The following is a 17,077-nucleotide window of genomic DNA, read 5'->3' as shown; positions in this document are numbered from 1 at the left end:
GAGTAGACATGGTTAGCATTGTGCCCTTTGCTTTTAATGCCACAGCATGGAAACTAGCACTTCGTTGCATTAAAAGGACAAGGTTGGTGCCTTTCCCCAGCAAAGAAGAATTTTAAGTGGTTCCTCCCCCCCTTGCTTGCTGTTTGATAATATTAATAAACAAGCTGGCTTGGTATGCTAAGCCCAGACACTTTCCCATGACCTTGTGGAAGCATTTAAGCTGCAGCCCTGGAGCTGCCAATAACCACTGGCAGGTCCTGCTTACTGGACATTCAGACACGTCTTCTCTGAGTAGTGTTGTAAACAAAAATTGCCCTTTTCCCTTATGGGGTATCTAAGAGCCCATATAGAGTCCTTACATAGATTCCCTATTGGTAGGAGAGAATAACAGAGGCCAACCAGAAAATACTGAGAAGCAAAGCAGCTAGTAAGCTTGATCTTTATTGATCTGTTGCAACAGGGTGCTCACCTCACCCGCAGGAGAGAGGAGGAACCCAGAAAAATGGTGCGCAAGGCCTTATAAAGACTATTGAAATTGCCACCCTGTAGATCAAGACCAACCCCAGAAACATCATACATACATCACAGAAGGGGTGTAACCTAAGACCACCCCTCAGATACATCATACCTACATCACAGAAAAGGCGGTCTAAAACAGAAATTTGATTGTTGTTCTCTTGTCATTGTTTATCTCCTGTCTGGCCGGTTACTTGATTGGATTGCCTGGGGAGTCTGGCCAGTCTTTTGTAAAGATAAATGGTTCCAGGTCGGTTTTCCTGTGCTGATCTATGTACGTGTTTGGTTGGTACACTTATGAACATTACCATATATCTAAGACCTCAAAATTCCTATCACAGTAGACCCACTGAAACTCATGGATCTCAAGTCCCCACATTCCTTACTTTCCATGCATCTTCTTTGAGTAGGAATAACTTTGGATACAGCCCGGATCCAATGCAGGCTATTTCAAAATAATGTAGAGGACCAGAAAGAACCCCTCCAAAAGCGCTATGTGAATCCACAACACATACGTTTGCCTCTCTGCAAATTGATGCTTTGTGATGCTGTCCTTATTGCTGTTCATTATGTAAGATTTGCTTCTCACTCCTGTGCTTTATAATTTATATGTAAGCTGCCACGAGTTCATCACAGCAAGGCTGGCTATCAGTGCCCAAGTCAACACCTGCAGAAATGGAAGTATGAATGGAATTTCAGCAAAAAAAGAACCAGTTGTCCTTTAGCGTCTCCCCACCCCAACCCTCTTTCTTTGGCAGTGCCATGAGCGCAGAGGCATGGCGAATCTGACAGGGAACGTCTCAGAACAATGCTGTGGTCTAGCCTGAAAATCAGATAAGCAGCACAGGGTGTTCAAGCGAAGTGTGAACGATAATGCCAAAAACCTGTCTAAAGTGCAAGGCTGACAAACTCCCATGAACACCATGGTCGGAGTTTCGGCTGTTAAAGGGATTTGCAAACAGAGCGTAGTTTTCCTGCTGATAATAATGCTGAGAACAGGTTTTATACAGTGCTGGATTTACGTATAAGCTAAACAAGCTCTAGCTTAGGGCCCCACTCTCTTGGGGGGGGCAAAAAAATTAAAGGGGGGGAAATTGGGTGTATATTTCCAAAAGAAAGGATTAAAAAACAAATAAAATAAAAGCTACATACAGCAGCAGTTTTTTGTGTTGTGTATGGACCTATTAGGTCCATAAATTACCATATACAGTGGTACCTCAGGTTAAGTACTTAATTCGTTCCAGAGTTCCATACTTAACCTGAAACTGTTCTTAACCTGAAGCACCACTTTAGCTAATGGGGCCTCCTGCTGCCGCCGGAGCACGATTTCTGTTCTCATCCTGAAGCAAAGTTCTTAACCTGAGGTAATATTTCTGGGTTAGCGGAGTCTGTAACCTGAAGCGTATGTAACCTGAAGCATATGTAACCCGAGGTACCACTGTAGTTGTATTCATCACAAAAACACAGTGACAATTTGTTGTTGACAAAGGACAGCTGGATATATAAAGGGCCCCATTACTTTCAGGAGCTTAGGGCCTCATCAAACCTCAATCCGGCCCTGGTTTTATATGCTGGTTCCCCCTTTCAGCAGGAGCCCCTTGTATCTCCTGGGATGCTGCTCTTCTGTGTCTCTTAGTCTCTTCTGCTTCCCTTACACTTTTCCTCATGAACATCTCTCTGTTGATGGCTGTTCCCCGCTGTTTGACAGTCGTTTGTTCTCTCGAACTCTTTGCCCTTCTTCCTCACTGCTCCGTGGGCTTGGAAGTGCCTGCTAGGAGGCCTGCCCTCTCTCTCACGCCCTTCCAGTCCTTCTCCAAGCCCCACCCTTTCCCCAAAACCTTGGACTCGGCCCCCTTTGTGCTCATGCTCTGATTCCGGAAGCAGCCAGTGTTCTGCGCTACAGATGTTGCTGCCCTCTGCCAACCATCATCCTGACCATTGGGCTTCCCAGCAGAGGCTGGGAGGTGTGGGGGACTCCCTGGTCCTGAATAGGGCAACTGTGCCCCTGAAGGACCAGGTGCGCAGCCTGGGAGTCATTCTGGACTCATAGCTGTCCAAGGAGGCACAAGTTAATTCTGTGTCCAGGGCAGCTGTCTCCCAGCTCCATCTGGTACACAGGCTGAGACCCTCCCTGCCCACAGACTGTCTGGCCAGAGTGGTGCATGCTCTGGTTATCTACCGCTTAGACTACTGCAATGCGCTCTAAGTGGGGCTACCTTGGAAGGTGACCCGGAAACTGCAATTAATCCAGAATGCGGCAGCTAGACTGGTGACTGTGAGCGGCCGCTGAGACCACATAACACCGGTCTTGAAAGACCTACATTGGTTCCCAGTACGTTTACAGGTACAATTCAAAGTGTTGGTGCTGACCTTTAAAGCCCTAAACGGCCTCGGTCCTGTATACCTGAAGGAGCGTCTCCACCCCCATCGTTCTGCCCGGACACTGAGGTCCAGCTCCAAGGGCCTTCTGGCGGTTCCCTCACTGCAAGAAGTGAGGTTACAGGGAGCCAGGCAGGGGGGCCTTCTCAGTGGTGGCACCTGCCCTGTGGAATGCCCTCCCATAAGATGGCAAGGAGATAAACAACTATCTGACTTTTAGAAGACATCTGAAGGCAGCCCTGTTTAGGGAAGTTTTTAATGTTTGATCTTTTATCGTGTTTTTAATATTCTGTTGGGAGCCTCCCAGAATGGCTGGGGAAACCCAGCCAGATGGGTGGAGTATAAGTATTATTATTATTATTACCACCACCATCATCATTGGAGCTGGAGTCCAGCACCACCTTGAGGACACCAACTGGCCACCCAGGCTCTGCTTCTGTGACTCAGCCTAAGGATGCCAGAAGGAAAGAAACACAAAGTTCCCCTCTGCCTCTGCTTCTTCTGCTGTTTTCCCCACGTTAAATTTTAGAGTTGATGGCTGCACACAGAATGATGACAAGCCATAAGTGGGACAGAGACCACATCTCTGTTTTTCCTGTTTTGCATTTTGCACCATCAGCCTCCCCCTGGTGGTGGGAAAAAGAGAGCAAAACTGTATTTTCTAGAGTACTGCTTGGACAACGATTGCAGAAACAAGAAAGTCTCTCGGTGCACACCCTTAGATTAAATGGAGTCATTCTTCCTCCCACACAAATGCACATTTTTGGAGCCAAGTGTGAGGAACCTTTGGCCCTCCAAATGTTGCTGAGCTTCAGCTATTCTCAACCCCAGGAAGTCCAGCCAATGGGCAGGGATTTGGGAACTCGAGGCAGGAGACCTGGAGCCTCCCTATTCTATCCTCAAAACAACCGTGCAAGGTAGGTCAGGCTGAGGGAGGATTTGAACCTTGGTCTCTCCCAAACTTTGGCCAGCACCCAGATCACTACCCCACAGGGTCCCTTGGAACGACAGTGCTATGTCGCTGTTTTCATACTGTTCACAAACCCCCAAACACCCCAGAATATTTGGAACTGCTGAAATGAAGAGCTTTATCTTTGCTGGAATCAAAAGGGTCCAGCGTGTGATCTAGCGACTCAAAGCACGCAAGAAAATTAGAGAATTCTTCCTGGCATTTTCAGCTGCATAGAAGTTAGAACTTTCTCAATTCTGACATTTTAAATCTTCAGTTTTTATTTATTTGGCTTTTTTTAAACCTTCAGATCTACCTGACATTTGAATCTGTCAGTTCAGGCTTCTCTCGGCTTCTTCATTTTCGCAGCCTTCAATTCATCACATTTCCACATCAGTTTGCAAAATTATTTTTAAATTCAAATCAAATATCTTTATTGCGGTCCATAGACCCACAAAACAATTTCAAAACAAAATACAGTTAAAACAACCAAACAACAGGCAAAAGAGAGTGAGGTAGTCATTTTGTTATGTCTAGAGTGTGGTGGTCTGTTTCTTGTGACCTCTGAAATAAACTTTGCCATAGTCAGTGTAATATCATTTGACCTATCCTCCAGAAGGTATTTACCAATATGGGAGGCTTCAGATTTTCCCAGCAAGTTTGCCGGTAAGGCCATGAAACATCAGTTAAAAACATCAGTCACAGCAACTAAATCATTCAGCCCAGCAGCGTAGCAAGAAAACAAACAGAATAATTCAGCACCAGATAAAATAGCAAGATAATAAAACTGATAAATAAAGGTGAGGGACACCCCATCTTACTCCCCAAAGCCTGTAGTTGAGCCCAGGATCTTAGGATCTATGCGTTTGAAGCTCACCATTTCCCCCAAAGAATCTTGGGAACTGTAGTTTTCCCCTTGCAGAGTTACAATTTCCAGCTGCCTTAACAAACTACTTTCCAGGATTCTTTAGAGGGAACGTGTGTGCTTTCCATGTATGCTATGAATGTGCCCTTTGAATCATGGAAGATTCGCTCTCTTTGGTGCAAATCTAACAGGCCAGCTTTCAGTGTGACCCAAGAGATCAAATCAACACATTCATTTTATAGGCTTGTGTCCAGCCTAGAGGAAAACAGCCCTCCCCAAAGCAAATGTAAGAAAGCATATTTATCCCAGAAGGGGTTTGTGTGACGTTTGAAAGAGAGGGAAAATAGCAGGGAGAATCACGGCACATGAAACGAGCAATGGAAGAACTGTCCTCAGCTCAGCTGAGCTTTCATTGCAAGCCTTTTTGCGGGTTGGGGGAAGAAACCTAAACTGTGTCAAATAATTCCTTCCCTCCTCATCCTCTTGACACTTCTGGTTCTGTCCACATGGATCTTATGGGATTTCTTCTTTCCATTCCCCCACATCTTGCTGATAGATGGGGCTTCCAGAGGTCCGAGGGGCTGATCAAATCTTCAGCTGCTTAGCAGTGCTTTAGTTTCTGATGCCCCATAACTATTCACTAGGCCAGTGCGCACCTTCTTGAATTATTTCCATTGCCAAATCACGGTTGCTTTATTTGAATAACGCATTCCTATGTATACTACCCACAACAAAGCCAAGGGGGCAGGAAAACATCACCCATAAATCTCCCCACAAGGCATTGTTATCTAGAGCATCTCTCTGGGGCAAAGAACCACATGGAAATTCAATGCCTCCCCACCCAGCCCCACTGCCAAAAGCAAACAAACACACCCAGGAGCGTTTTAAAATCTGAGCGGGGCAACAAAAACCACGCAGACTCTTTGCGATGAACAATTCAACAAGAACTGCCCCAAACAGAGAGAAGATAGCCACCAAACAAAAGGGCACTTGTGTGATCAAATATTACAGAGTTCCAGGTTGTTTGTTCATGGCAAGCATTTGGGGAATTGTGCCAGTAAATATTTGACATTCAGTCCAACCCACAAGTCAGATTTAAGCTGCCAGGGAGCCCAGTCTCCGCAAAGCAGCTGTATCAGAGTGAGGGGGGAGCAGGAGAAAAGCTTGCCGTCCACACTAAGTCCTCATGCACAAATATAGTTTTCCATCAAAAGCAATGGGGTGGGAGAAAATTCCCTACCAGCTTACTGTATTTTTTGCTCTATAAGACTCACTTTTTCCCTCCTAAAAAGTAAGGGGAAATGTGTGTGCGTCTTATGGAGCGAATGCAGGCTGCACAGCTATCCCAGAAGCCAGAACAGCAAGAGGGATTGCTGCTTTCGCTGCGCAGCGATCCCTCTTGCTGTTCTGGCTTCTGAGATTCAGAATATTTTTTCCCTTGTTTTCCTCCTCCAAAAACTAAGTGTGTCTTGTGGTCAGGTGCATCTTACAGAGCGAAAAATACGGTAATCCTATGACACACTCTGCTACTGCAAGCAGCATATCTTGGATAGAATCTGGCATACAAGTTTTGACACAAAATTCCCCCTGAGCCAGAGCTCAGCAAAACAGACTCATGCCACCAATACCAGGACTTTCGCTAACCGAGATCTCCACCGAAATGGATCCCCAGAGGCAGCACTGCCAAGAATTCTCACCTGAGACTTTGGAGAGGCTCTGCTAGTTAGTGTAGAGCATCTTTTCCCAATCATAAATTCACTTCTTCACATGGCCACATCAGTTTGCAAAAATAATTTTTTTAAAAATCAAATCCTCGTGAAAATTCTTCATGCAAATTTCTCCTTCTATAACACAACGTTGTCTGCAATTTTGCTTAATGCACATGTTTGCAAAGCAATTTCTTTTTTTATAAATTTATATACCACCCTTCATCAAAAGATCTCAGGGCATTTCACAAAATAGAATACAGGATAAAAATAATGCATTTTTGTATTTACACTCACTAATATATGGATTTTTATGCACAATCTGCCCCGGTGTATGCATTTTCGTGAGATTCTGCACTGCACTGCAGATTTCAAAAGATGTCTGCTCATGTAACTGCTTCAGAACGTGAAAATCTGGCAAGCTCACCTGTAAATGAAACCCAAATTAAATCCCCATCCCTTAGCTGCCATATACTGAGTCAGGCTATTGGTTGAGCTCCATACTTCCAGCTCTGGCTGGCAGCTGCTCTCCAGGGTTTCAAGCAAGAGACTTTCCCAACCGGATCAGGAGATGCCAGGAATTGACCTTGGGACCTTGTGCATTCAGAGTGTGTTCTCTGTCCACTGAGGTCTGGCCCTTCCCTTGTGCACGATGCTTGCCTGCCACTTCGGATGCCTCACCTTGAGGTGTTTTCTCCAGGTGGGCAAGTCCATCTTTAAGCTCCGTGAGGTGCACACAAGGGGTTGGATGATGATCAGAGCACTCTCTCCTCAGCACACAAACAGACACACACCCTGGAAATTCAGAAGCCTGTTAATCCAAATTCCGAGAAGCGGAATTGTAATCCTTTATAATTAAGCATGGATGCATATAATGACATGCTTTGCATAATTTATTCACCCTTTTGCAAGTCAAAGCAGGGAGAAAAGAGCTACCTTTCTGCAGCCCCACCTGATGAATCTGACTCTGGAAATTCTGGATCGTCGGCCTCTGGCCTCTGAGATTTGACCAGGCATTGTCAAATTGCTGTCAACTTCAAGTCTTGTCTTCATAGCCTTGACGTCTAGAAACCTGATCTAAAAACAAAAGAACGAAAGCTGGCATTTTGCAGTTGCCGAGTTCTGCAGTCAATGTCAATTTATGCGCAGCAATGTTTGCTACCCTTGTTTTACATAATATTTGACATTAACGCTTGCATTGACTCTCAGGAACCCCAGCAAATTTAAGTGTTGGTTTTTCTGCCTGTAAAATGGGCTGTAAACATTAGGAACAGCTCTAAGAGCAGTTGATATACAGAAGAAGAAGACGAAGAGGAGGAGGAGGAGGAGGGGGAGGAGGAGGAAGAAAACATAGGAAATTGGGGATGAGATGAAAGTCTCTTGGATAATTCTGAAAAATATCAATTGTTCTTCCTTCATAGGAAAGTAATGACTCTGCTACACTTATTATTATTTTTCGACTGATTATCCACAGATTTCTGGATCCATAATCATTCACGTCACAGATAGAGGGAGTGGAGGCTGAAACAGGATAATAGCCTTTAAATCCCCTTCTCTAAGCACTCAGATCTTCCCTGTCAGCAAGATTAAAGCGGTCAACAGCAGTCCCCATGTGCCTGGATCCCACACTGAGTTTTTGCAACAACTGGAGCTGCTGGTCGGTCGGAAAAGAAATGTAAAACGGCTCCGGTGGCAGATGCTCCGGGCAGGAAGGAGAAGGCAACCAGAAAAAGCTTCGCACCCACCACCGAACGCTAAGGGGAAGCATGTGGAACCTTAAGCAAAGAAAGCAGCCTCTGATCTCGGACTATAAAAGTGAATCTCGCCCGGGGGCCACCTGGGATGCAACCGTGGGAAGCAACGAAACTGGGGGGACTGGGGGCTTTGGTGCTTCTGACTGGGGATCCCCACTGCAGCTGGCCCAGGACGTTGAGAGCAGCTACTCCTGCTTGGAGGACGAGGAGGAAGAGGGCGAGGAAGAGGGGAAGGGGCTCCCCTCGATGTTTCCCTTCAGCCCAGCCTTCCCAGCTGGAGCCACCACATCGTCCTCCATCCTCAACATCAACGTGGGCGGGCAAAGCTACCGCCTGACGTACCAGGCGGTGGCCATCTACCCCACCACCCGCCTGGGCCGCTTGGCCACTTCCACCGACCGCTGGCGCCAGCTGGGCCTCTGCGACGACTACGCGGCTCAGGGAGACGAGTACTTCTTTGACCGGGACCCGGCCGTCTTCCAGCTGGTCTACAACTTCTACGCCTCCGGGGTGCTGCGGGTGCGGGACGAGCTGTGTCCCCGCAGCTTCCTGGAGGAGCTGAGCTACTGGGGGGTCCGCCTCAAGTACACGCCCCGCTGCTGCCGCATCTGCTTTGAGGAGAGGCGGGACGAGCTGAATGAGCAGCTCAAGGTGCAGAGGGAGCTGCGGGCCCAGGCGGCCGTGCAGGAGAGTGAGCACCTCTTCCGGCACATGCGCTACGCCGAGCACCGCTGGCGCCTGTGGAACCTCATGGAGAAGCCCTTCTCCTCCACCACGGCCAAAGCCATGGGGGTGGCCTCCAGCTTCTTTGTGCTCATCTCGGTGGTGGCACTGGCTCTCAACACGGTGGAGGAGATGCAGCACAGGGACAAGGCCACCCTGGAGAGGAGGCCCTTGCTGGAGCACGTGGAGACCTTCTGCATCGCCTTCTTCACCCTGGAGTACGTGCTGCGGCTGGTCTCCACCCCGGACATCCGCTGCTTCGTCAGCAGTGCCCTCAACGCCGTGGACCTCATCGCCATCCTGCCCCTGTACCTCCAGCTCCTCCTGGAGCGCTTCGTGGATGAGGACCAGCCTCGTGGGCAAGGCTCCCAGCACGAAACCGACATAGAGAAAGTGGGGCGGGTGGGGAAGGTGGGGCAGGTGTTGCGCATCATGCGCCTCATGCGCATTTTTCGTATCCTGAAGCTGGCCCGCCATTCGACGGGCCTGCGCGCATTTGGCTTCACACTGCGCCAGTGCTACCAGGAGGTGGGCTGCCTCCTGCTCTTCATTGCGCTGGGGATCTTTGCCTTCTCCGCCATGGTCTACACCGTGGAACATGATGTCTCCAGCACAAACTTCACCAGCATCCCCCATGCCTGGTGGTGGGCTGCCGTAAGTACCTCCCTGGCAATGCAATTCTCGTTCCTTCTCCCCACCCTTTCACTTGCAAGCGTGCCTGTTTTGGAAGCGGCAGGGTCCCCCCCCCCATGCCTGGCTTTCCAAACATCTGTTCAGAGTGTTGACTTTACAGAACATGCATGCATGCACACGCACCCGTCAGCTGGAAGCTTTCCTATAGTAGATCAGGCTAAAATCAGTGCAGCTGAGCTCGAACCGGAGAGCTCTTTGCGGCTGTGCAGTGGCGTAGCTTGGGTTGTCAGCACCCGGGGCAAGGCAAGTAATTTGCGCCCCCTAACCCGTGGATTTGCGCCCCCTAACCAGTGGATTTGCGCCCCCTAACCCTAACCCCCAGATGTTGCGCCCAGTGCGGGCGGCCCCCCCTGCACCCCCCACGCTACGCCACTGCGGCTGTGACACAGAATTTGTGCTGCTTCTCGCTGAGAAAGGGGAAGAAGGAAACGAGAAGGGAAAGCACATGTCTGCCTGGCCTCAACTTTGCCGTGACTTATCTGTGCCTACTTGACAGCTTGCTGCTGGTATTTTTGTAGCAGATACATAAGGGAGGCTGTGGGGGTGGTTTCACATTCCTTCCAAAGCGAGTTTACAAAAGCAGCTCTGCTCAGTGGTTTAGCGATGCAATCAAAAGGGGGCACATATTAGCTCTCACCCAGCAGTTAAAAAGATGAGGCTGGGAATCTGGGGAAAAGGTGAGGCTGGGAATCTGTCCCTACAGAAGTTTTGTTTCGTTTCCAAATGTGCCTGTGGATGAACAATTTCGAGATAGGAAAATAAGAGCAGCTGACCGTCACAAGGCTTTCCAGACAGCTGGTGATCGCAGCTACAACACAACCCAAAATGATTTTTTAAAAAAATTGCATTTGCACTGAGCCAGCCGCAGACAAAAATAACAAAACGGCAAGACCCTCTGGCTCAGTTGCTTGTAATGCAATACGGAGCTTATAATTTATAGGTCTCTAGTTGAAATGCAGCCTAAGCCACCAGGGATGGGGAAATGGACATTCCTTCTAGTGCAGCTGGAGGAATCAGGAGGTCTTAGTAGCCCAAGGACAGAGGCTCATCCTGCAAATAGTTCAGCAGTAAGAGCACAGGAACAAAGCCTTCCATGGACTGGGACATCAAGCTCAGGGTTGACTACACTGGCGGGTAGCTAGCGCCAAGCTTTATACAGAGCTCTACCCCTTGAGTTTTCGGATTTTCCATATTGCTTTGGTGTCCAAAGTCTTTGCTGAGTCACCAGCACTAATCAAATGTGAAGGCAACAAGGCGATCACTTCACTAAAACCAAAAACCCTGTTCCTTGTGCCTGTGTCCACATTCTTCCCATGGGAACTTCCCTGCATATGGCAAAATGCTGGCACGTGTGAAAGATGCTGCATGAGATTCGTATAGTTTTCAGCAGCACAAACATCTCCTGCGATCAAACTCATCTTGTGTGACGTGACCTTGATTGACCCCTTTGGATAGGTAAATAAATCCAAGTTTGGAGCAGGTTCAGGGAGTGTTAACTTTGGACAGCAGATTATGTAAACAGACTTGTGAGCAGAAACTAGAAGTGCTACAGAAACTAGAGAAGCTATAGAATATAAATTGCATCCTGCCAATTTATGAATGCATGTTAGAGCTTAGCTGGAAAGCTCTTCTGATAACCCTTGCCCTTTGAGGCTAATATATATGGTGTGGGGGGATAGATAGATAGATGATAGATGATAGATAGATAGATGATAGATGATAGATGATAGAGATAGATAGATAGATAGATAGATGATAGATAGATAGATAGATGATAGATAGATAGATAGATGATAGATAGATAGATAGATAGATAGATAGATAGATAGATAGATAGATGGATAGATGATAGATAGATGATAGATAAGAGATGAGAGAGAGAGATGATAGAAGAAGAAGAGTTTGGATTTGATATCCCGCTTTATCACTACCCAAAGGAGTCTCAAAGCGGCTAACATTCTCCTTTCCCTTCCTCCCCCACAACAAACACTCTGTGAGGTGAGTGGGGCTGAGAGACTTCAGAGAAGTGTGACTAGCCCAAGGTCACCCAGCAGCTGCATGTGGAGGAGCGGAGACACGAACCCGGTTCCCCAGAGTCTACCGCTCTTAACCACTACACCACACTAGATAGATGATAGATGATAGATAGATGATAGATAGATAGATGATAGATGATAGATAGATAGATAGATAGATATAGATAGATAGATAGATAGATGATAGATGATAGATGATAGATGATAGATGATAGATAGATAGATAGATGATAGATAGATTGATAGATGATAGATAGATAGATAGATAGATAGATAGATAGATAGATAGAAAGATAGATGATAGATAGATATAGATAGATATAGATAGATAGATAGATAGATAGATAGATAGATAGATAGATGATAGATAGACGATAGATAGATAGATAGATAGATAGATAGATAGATAGGAAGAGAGAGAGAGAGAGAGAGAGAGAGAGAGAGAGAGAGAGAGAGAGAGAGAGAGAGAGAGATTGTGAAAATGGTTATCCATTAGCTGCTAAGTATTTTCATTTTAGGCAATTTTGATTAATCTAGAAAGAAGTATATTGTTTCCACAAATGAATCCTCAAGTCCTGCAACATCTGGAGGGCTACCGTTCTAAAGGGAATGGCCTGCTTGGAGGTCAAAGGTTAGCAGGTATTGTTCTGGGAAGAAAAACGACAATCACATGGTAACTTGCAACCACCCCATACATTGAAAGCACTCTTGCACCACTTTAACAGTCAAGGCTTCCCCCAAAGAATCAGGGGAGCTGAGAGTTGGTAGGAGATGCCCTCTTAGAACTGTGATTCCAGCACCTATAACTGTTCCCGGGGCTCTTTGGGGGGTGGCAGGGCTCTGAAAGTGGTAGAAAAGTGTTTCAAGTGAATGTTGTGGGTGTGACTAATGAACACCAGCAATGGGAACAACTCCAGCATGAGGCTGCAGGCAGAGCTTTTCTTCTAGGAAAAAAAGTGCCGGTGTTGCATGACCTTGAGAACCCCCAGAAAAAAAGCACTGGTTGCAGGAATGTCTATCTAAACCCATCTTCTCATCCTGGTGGTTGGTCTGGGCCAGTGGCTGTTGGCATAACGAACCCTCCCAAACTCCAAATCCCACTCTGCTGCATCTTCCCCATGCTCCAACAGTGGTGCAGATGCCCCTACCCCATGGTTGAATCCTGCACCGCTGCAGACACCTGTAGACAACAGCAGCACCTAGTTCTGCGTGTGTATTTTTCACTTGGCCCAGTCAAGGTGAGGAGGACCAAAGCAGGTGCCAAAAGCCGAGAAACAAGCTGGGAAAAGAGGCCGGTGCCCAAGTGGGGGGAAGTGGCTGGGGAGGGAGGCACCAACTTGCAGAAAATATTGGGGTCCAACCCCTCAAAATATTTTATTGGGGGGCAAAGGGACCAGGGCCCCACAGAGTTGACGCCTATCCTTCCTCCGATCCTCATCCCACCAAGGCATAAAGAAACACACGTGAAAAATTCCCCACCAGGACTCCTGGCTCTCTCATCTGGCTGTTTATTTTCGGAGATCTTCCTCCTGCATTAACATTCAATTCCAGTGAGTTAATTTCCATCAGGCCACAAAACTAATCCCTTTTAGACCATCAAATGCGCCAGGTGCATCCGACAAATAAGCTCGCTTGCTGCAGGCTCAGGGAGGGAGCAGGACGTTTCACTCATCTGAAACATCAGGCTCCTTTTTTCTTTTGGGGGAAAAGAGGAAAATGCCCTCCTCACTGCATGGCTGCCTTTCCAGCGAATATTGCACTGGATGCTGCCAGACAGAAGCCAAGGCACGAAAAAGGGAAGGAGATCCCAATGCACATTCCGTCTGGAGCCATTTCTTTCACTGTTTTCTCAACATCCCTATAATACCTTGGCATGGGCTATAATAACGATTGCAGGATAAGGCCAGCAGAAAGACAAATGCAAAGTGAGACGCCATTCTTTGGACAAAACAGGTCAGTGCTGGGCACTCGGCTGGGCACTCGGCTCTTCCAGCACCATCCACCCGTCTCTGCTTTTCCCCATCTCTTGCAGCTTTAAGAGTCCCTGAAAACAGGGGGGGAATTCAGCTCCTTGTTTCGTTCTGGCCTCCTCTTCCTCCACAAACCCCCTGTCCACCCTGCAAACATTCCTTCTCCAAGTTGCAGGAGTATCAACAGGAGAAGCCGCCTTCCTGGCAAGCGTTCCTGAAGATAGGTAGAGCAGAGGGGGAGAGGCCAAAGTGTACTTAGGGAGACAGCAGAACCAAGAACCTTGACAGCCTGGATACGGTGACTGGGAGTGGCCGCCGGGACCACATAACACCGGTCTTGAGAGATCTGCATTGGCTCCCAGTACGTTTCCGAGCACCATTCAAAGTGTTGGTGCTGACCTTTAAAGCCCTAAACGGCCTCGGTCCTGTATACCTGAAGGAGCGTCTCCACCCCCATCATTCAGCCCGGACACTGAGGTCCAGCTCCGAGGGCCTTCTGGCGGTTCCCTCATTGCAAGAAGTAAGGTTACAGGGAACCAGACAGAGGGCCTTCTCGGTAGTGGCGCCCACACTGTGGAACACCCTCCCTTCAGATGTGAAGGAAATAAGCAGCTATCCTATCTTTAAAAGACATCTGAAGGCAGCCCTGTTCAGGGAAGTTTTTAATATTTAATGCTGTATTGTTTTTAACACTTGACTGGGAGCTGCCCAGAGTGGCTGGGGAAACTCAGCCAGATGGGCGGGGTATAAATAATAAATTATTATTATTATTATATTATGGGAAGGAGGAGCTGCTGCCTTGTCGTTTTTCACGAATGAGGGACCTGGGAGAAACAAAAGGTGACCGGCTTGTTGTTTATTACATTCCTAAGTGAATTGCCCTGTGGCCTTTTTGGCAAAAGGTGGCAAATAAATGTCTTAAAACAAATGATTCATAAAATAAACGAAGCTCCACCATAATTCTGAAACAGGCAGATGGAGCAACATTGACTTCAATGCCAGCATGGAATTGGTTGCAGTTTTCAACCAGCATAGATCAAGGTAAAGGTAAAGGGACCCCTGACCATTAGGTCCAGTTGTGACCGACTCTGGGGTTGTGGCGCTCATCTCGCTTTATTGGCTGAGGGAGCCGGCGTACAGCTTCCGGGTCATGTGGCCAGCATGACTAAGCCACTTCTGGCGAACCAGAGCAGCGCACGTAAACACCGTTTACCTTCCCGCCAGAGTGGTACCTATTTATCTACTAGCACTTTGACGTGCTTTCGAACTGCTAGGTTGGCAGGAGCTGGGACTGAACAACGGGAGCTCACCCCGTCGCAGGGATTCGAACTGCTGACCTTCTGATCGGCAAGTCCTAGGCTCTGCGGTTTAATCCACAGCACCACCCACCCGGGTGACCAAGGTACGGTGGCCCAAACCTAAACAAGAGATCTTGAAAAAGACACTCAGGAAAGACATTCCTAGGACCACGGATGGGTAGAGAGGGGAAATAAATGGTCTGAGGGACCTGCTCCTGTCACCCCCAGCCCAGTCCACCACTGCCTGCTGCCACTGCCTGCTTCCCAGAAAACCAAGGTGTCAAATCAGCAGCTGACAAGGAGGGATGGGGGGGGAATTGGATTCAGTTCATATTTAAAGGTGAACTCACCAAATGAAAACACAGCTATCCTTCGACATTTGCATCAATCTGAATTTTGCAATGCAGTTCTCCAGCCAAGTAATTAGTGAAAATGGCATACAAAATGTGTTATATTAGTGAAAATGGCTTTGCAAAAAACAAATGTAGATTAGGCAAGTTTGTATATGAAATGGTATCACACGAGAAAATTGCAGGGAAATGCTGGTGAATTTTCATGAGGATTTTGTTTGTTTGTTTCGAAAATTCACAAACTGATGTATAACTATAGAGAACTGAATTTAGGATTGGGGAAATGAGAAACCGACATTGACATGCTTGGCCATCTTTACTGAGGACACTGCTGTGGCTCAGAAGTTGCTCAAACACACCAACATTCATAGAAAGAGATCATTGTCACATAAGGGAGGGAAAGGCAGCTAAATGGTGTGCAGTTTATACATGCATGAGTTCACTGTGTTGGGAAGAAGTGGCAGTTTGAGAATCCCCACCATGGGCACCTTCCTCTGTGAACTGTGATGGGGAGGACAAACGCCATCTCTGGTTTTCAGGGATGGGAAGAGCAGAGGCAGATTCTCATATCTATTGCACTGCAATGGGGAGAAACAAATACCGCCTCTGTCCTTCAGAGACCAGTCTCTAAATGACCCCTCTGTCCTCAGCATAGAAAGGTGGCTTGGATGTTCTGAGTAACTGCCTTGCTTTGTGTTTACTTTTCAAGGTAAGCATTTCTACTGTTGGATATGGAGACATGTGTCCGGAAACCCACCTCGGACGACTCTTTGCTTTCCTCTGCATCGCTTTCGGGATCATTCTGAACGGAATGCCCATCTCCGTCCTGTACAACAAATTCTCAGACTATTACATCAAGCTGAAAGCGTACGAATACACAGCCATACGCAAAGACAGGGGCAAAGTGGATTTTGCGCGGCGAGCCATGAAGAAAATGTCTGAGTGCTGTGGAAACAGGCCAAACAGATTACCAAGACACAGATACAATTAATACCTTGGACGGAAAAGAGGGATTGGGAGATGAAAGGCCAACAGATTCCCTCAGGTTTGTCCACAAGTTAACTGGGAGGAAAAGACTGACTGGGGTATAGTGCAAAACTTTCTCTTTTTTAAAAAAGATGCAAATGAAGATATTCCTTCTTAATATTTTGTCTGATAAATGTTACAGCTGGTGTCCAAGCAGCCTCTGGAATCAATTGTATTGTGATCCAGTGAGTGATTCCAAATAAGGATCCGCTTGAGGAAATGAGAAGGAATGCAGTCTTGTTTCTTTGATCTGCAAATGCTGCACCACCACTTAGGCTAAGCACCATTACTAGGAAGCAAGAGCCAGTTGATCCTATGAGGCCTACATCTGAGTAAATGTGCAAAGGATTGTGCTGCTTTTTCTGGGTATTTACATATTTGCCAGCATGATGGATGTTGCCTCAAAATCAGAATTTAGTAGACTTTCAAGTAGGAATATATTTGTGTCCTGTACCAGAATTTTATTATTGTCTTGAGGGTGTGTCGAGCGCCTTTTGTCCTGTAAATGGATCCGCAGGTACCAAAAACAAGTAATTGTAAGAAACCTGAGTATTCATGGGGAGAGAGTGGGGAGAGAAGGAAGCAAGTGCTGGTAGACTCCATTGAGTTGCCACTGCTTCACCCTTGTTCGTTCGTGGGGAGGTGGGGTCTGTCCATTTCAGCTTCTACTTTTTCCCATCTTAAGTTGCGTTCTCCCCATTTCCACTTCAGTTTGTCATTAAAACAAACAAAAAAGAGCCCTGGTGAAAAGTCATCAGCGTTTTCATTTTTCTTCTATTATACACATTTCTGCAAAGCAATTTCTCCTAATC

At 47.1% G+C, this 17,077-nt stretch overlaps 1 protein-coding gene and 1 long non-coding RNA gene across 2 annotated transcripts; one reads left to right on the top strand and one right to left on the bottom strand.

The window, feature by feature from the left end:
- Positions 1-7,290: 7,290 nt before the first annotated feature.
- Positions 7,291-10,704, bottom strand: LOC308577023. Its single transcript, XR_014003351.1, has 3 exons — positions 9,954-10,704; positions 9,709-9,776; positions 7,291-7,492 (listed from the first exon to the last, which is right to left on the bottom strand). It is a non-coding gene; the product is annotated as an uncharacterized lncRNA (long non-coding RNA).
- KCNV2 (potassium voltage-gated channel modifier subfamily V member 2) lies at positions 7,846-16,530 on the top strand. Its single transcript, XM_081176581.1, has 2 exons — positions 7,846-9,546; positions 15,949-16,530. Exons 1-2 carry the CDS (start codon positions 8,182-8,184, stop codon positions 16,228-16,230), a joined length of 1,647 nt encoding a protein of 548 aa, XP_081032707.1. The 5' UTR covers positions 7,846-8,181; the 3' UTR covers positions 16,231-16,530.
- Positions 16,531-17,077: the final 547 nt, after the last annotated feature.

Source organism: Podarcis bocagei, assembly GCF_964188305.1.
Source record: "Podarcis bocagei genome assembly, chromosome: 17".
Lineage (NCBI taxonomy): Eukaryota > Metazoa > Chordata > Lepidosauria > Squamata > Lacertidae > Podarcis > Podarcis bocagei.
This window is presented reverse-complemented; position numbering and strand designations above follow the sequence as displayed.

Coding starts and splice junctions, on each gene's coding strand:
- KCNV2 (XM_081176581.1), top strand. CDS start 8,182: ATGTGGAACCTTAAGCAAAGAAAGCAGCCTCTGATCTCGGACTATAAA. Junction 9,547..15,948: donor ATGCCTGGTGGTGGGCTGCC/GTAAGTACCTCC, acceptor TTACTTTTCAAG/GTAAGCATTTCTACTGTTGG.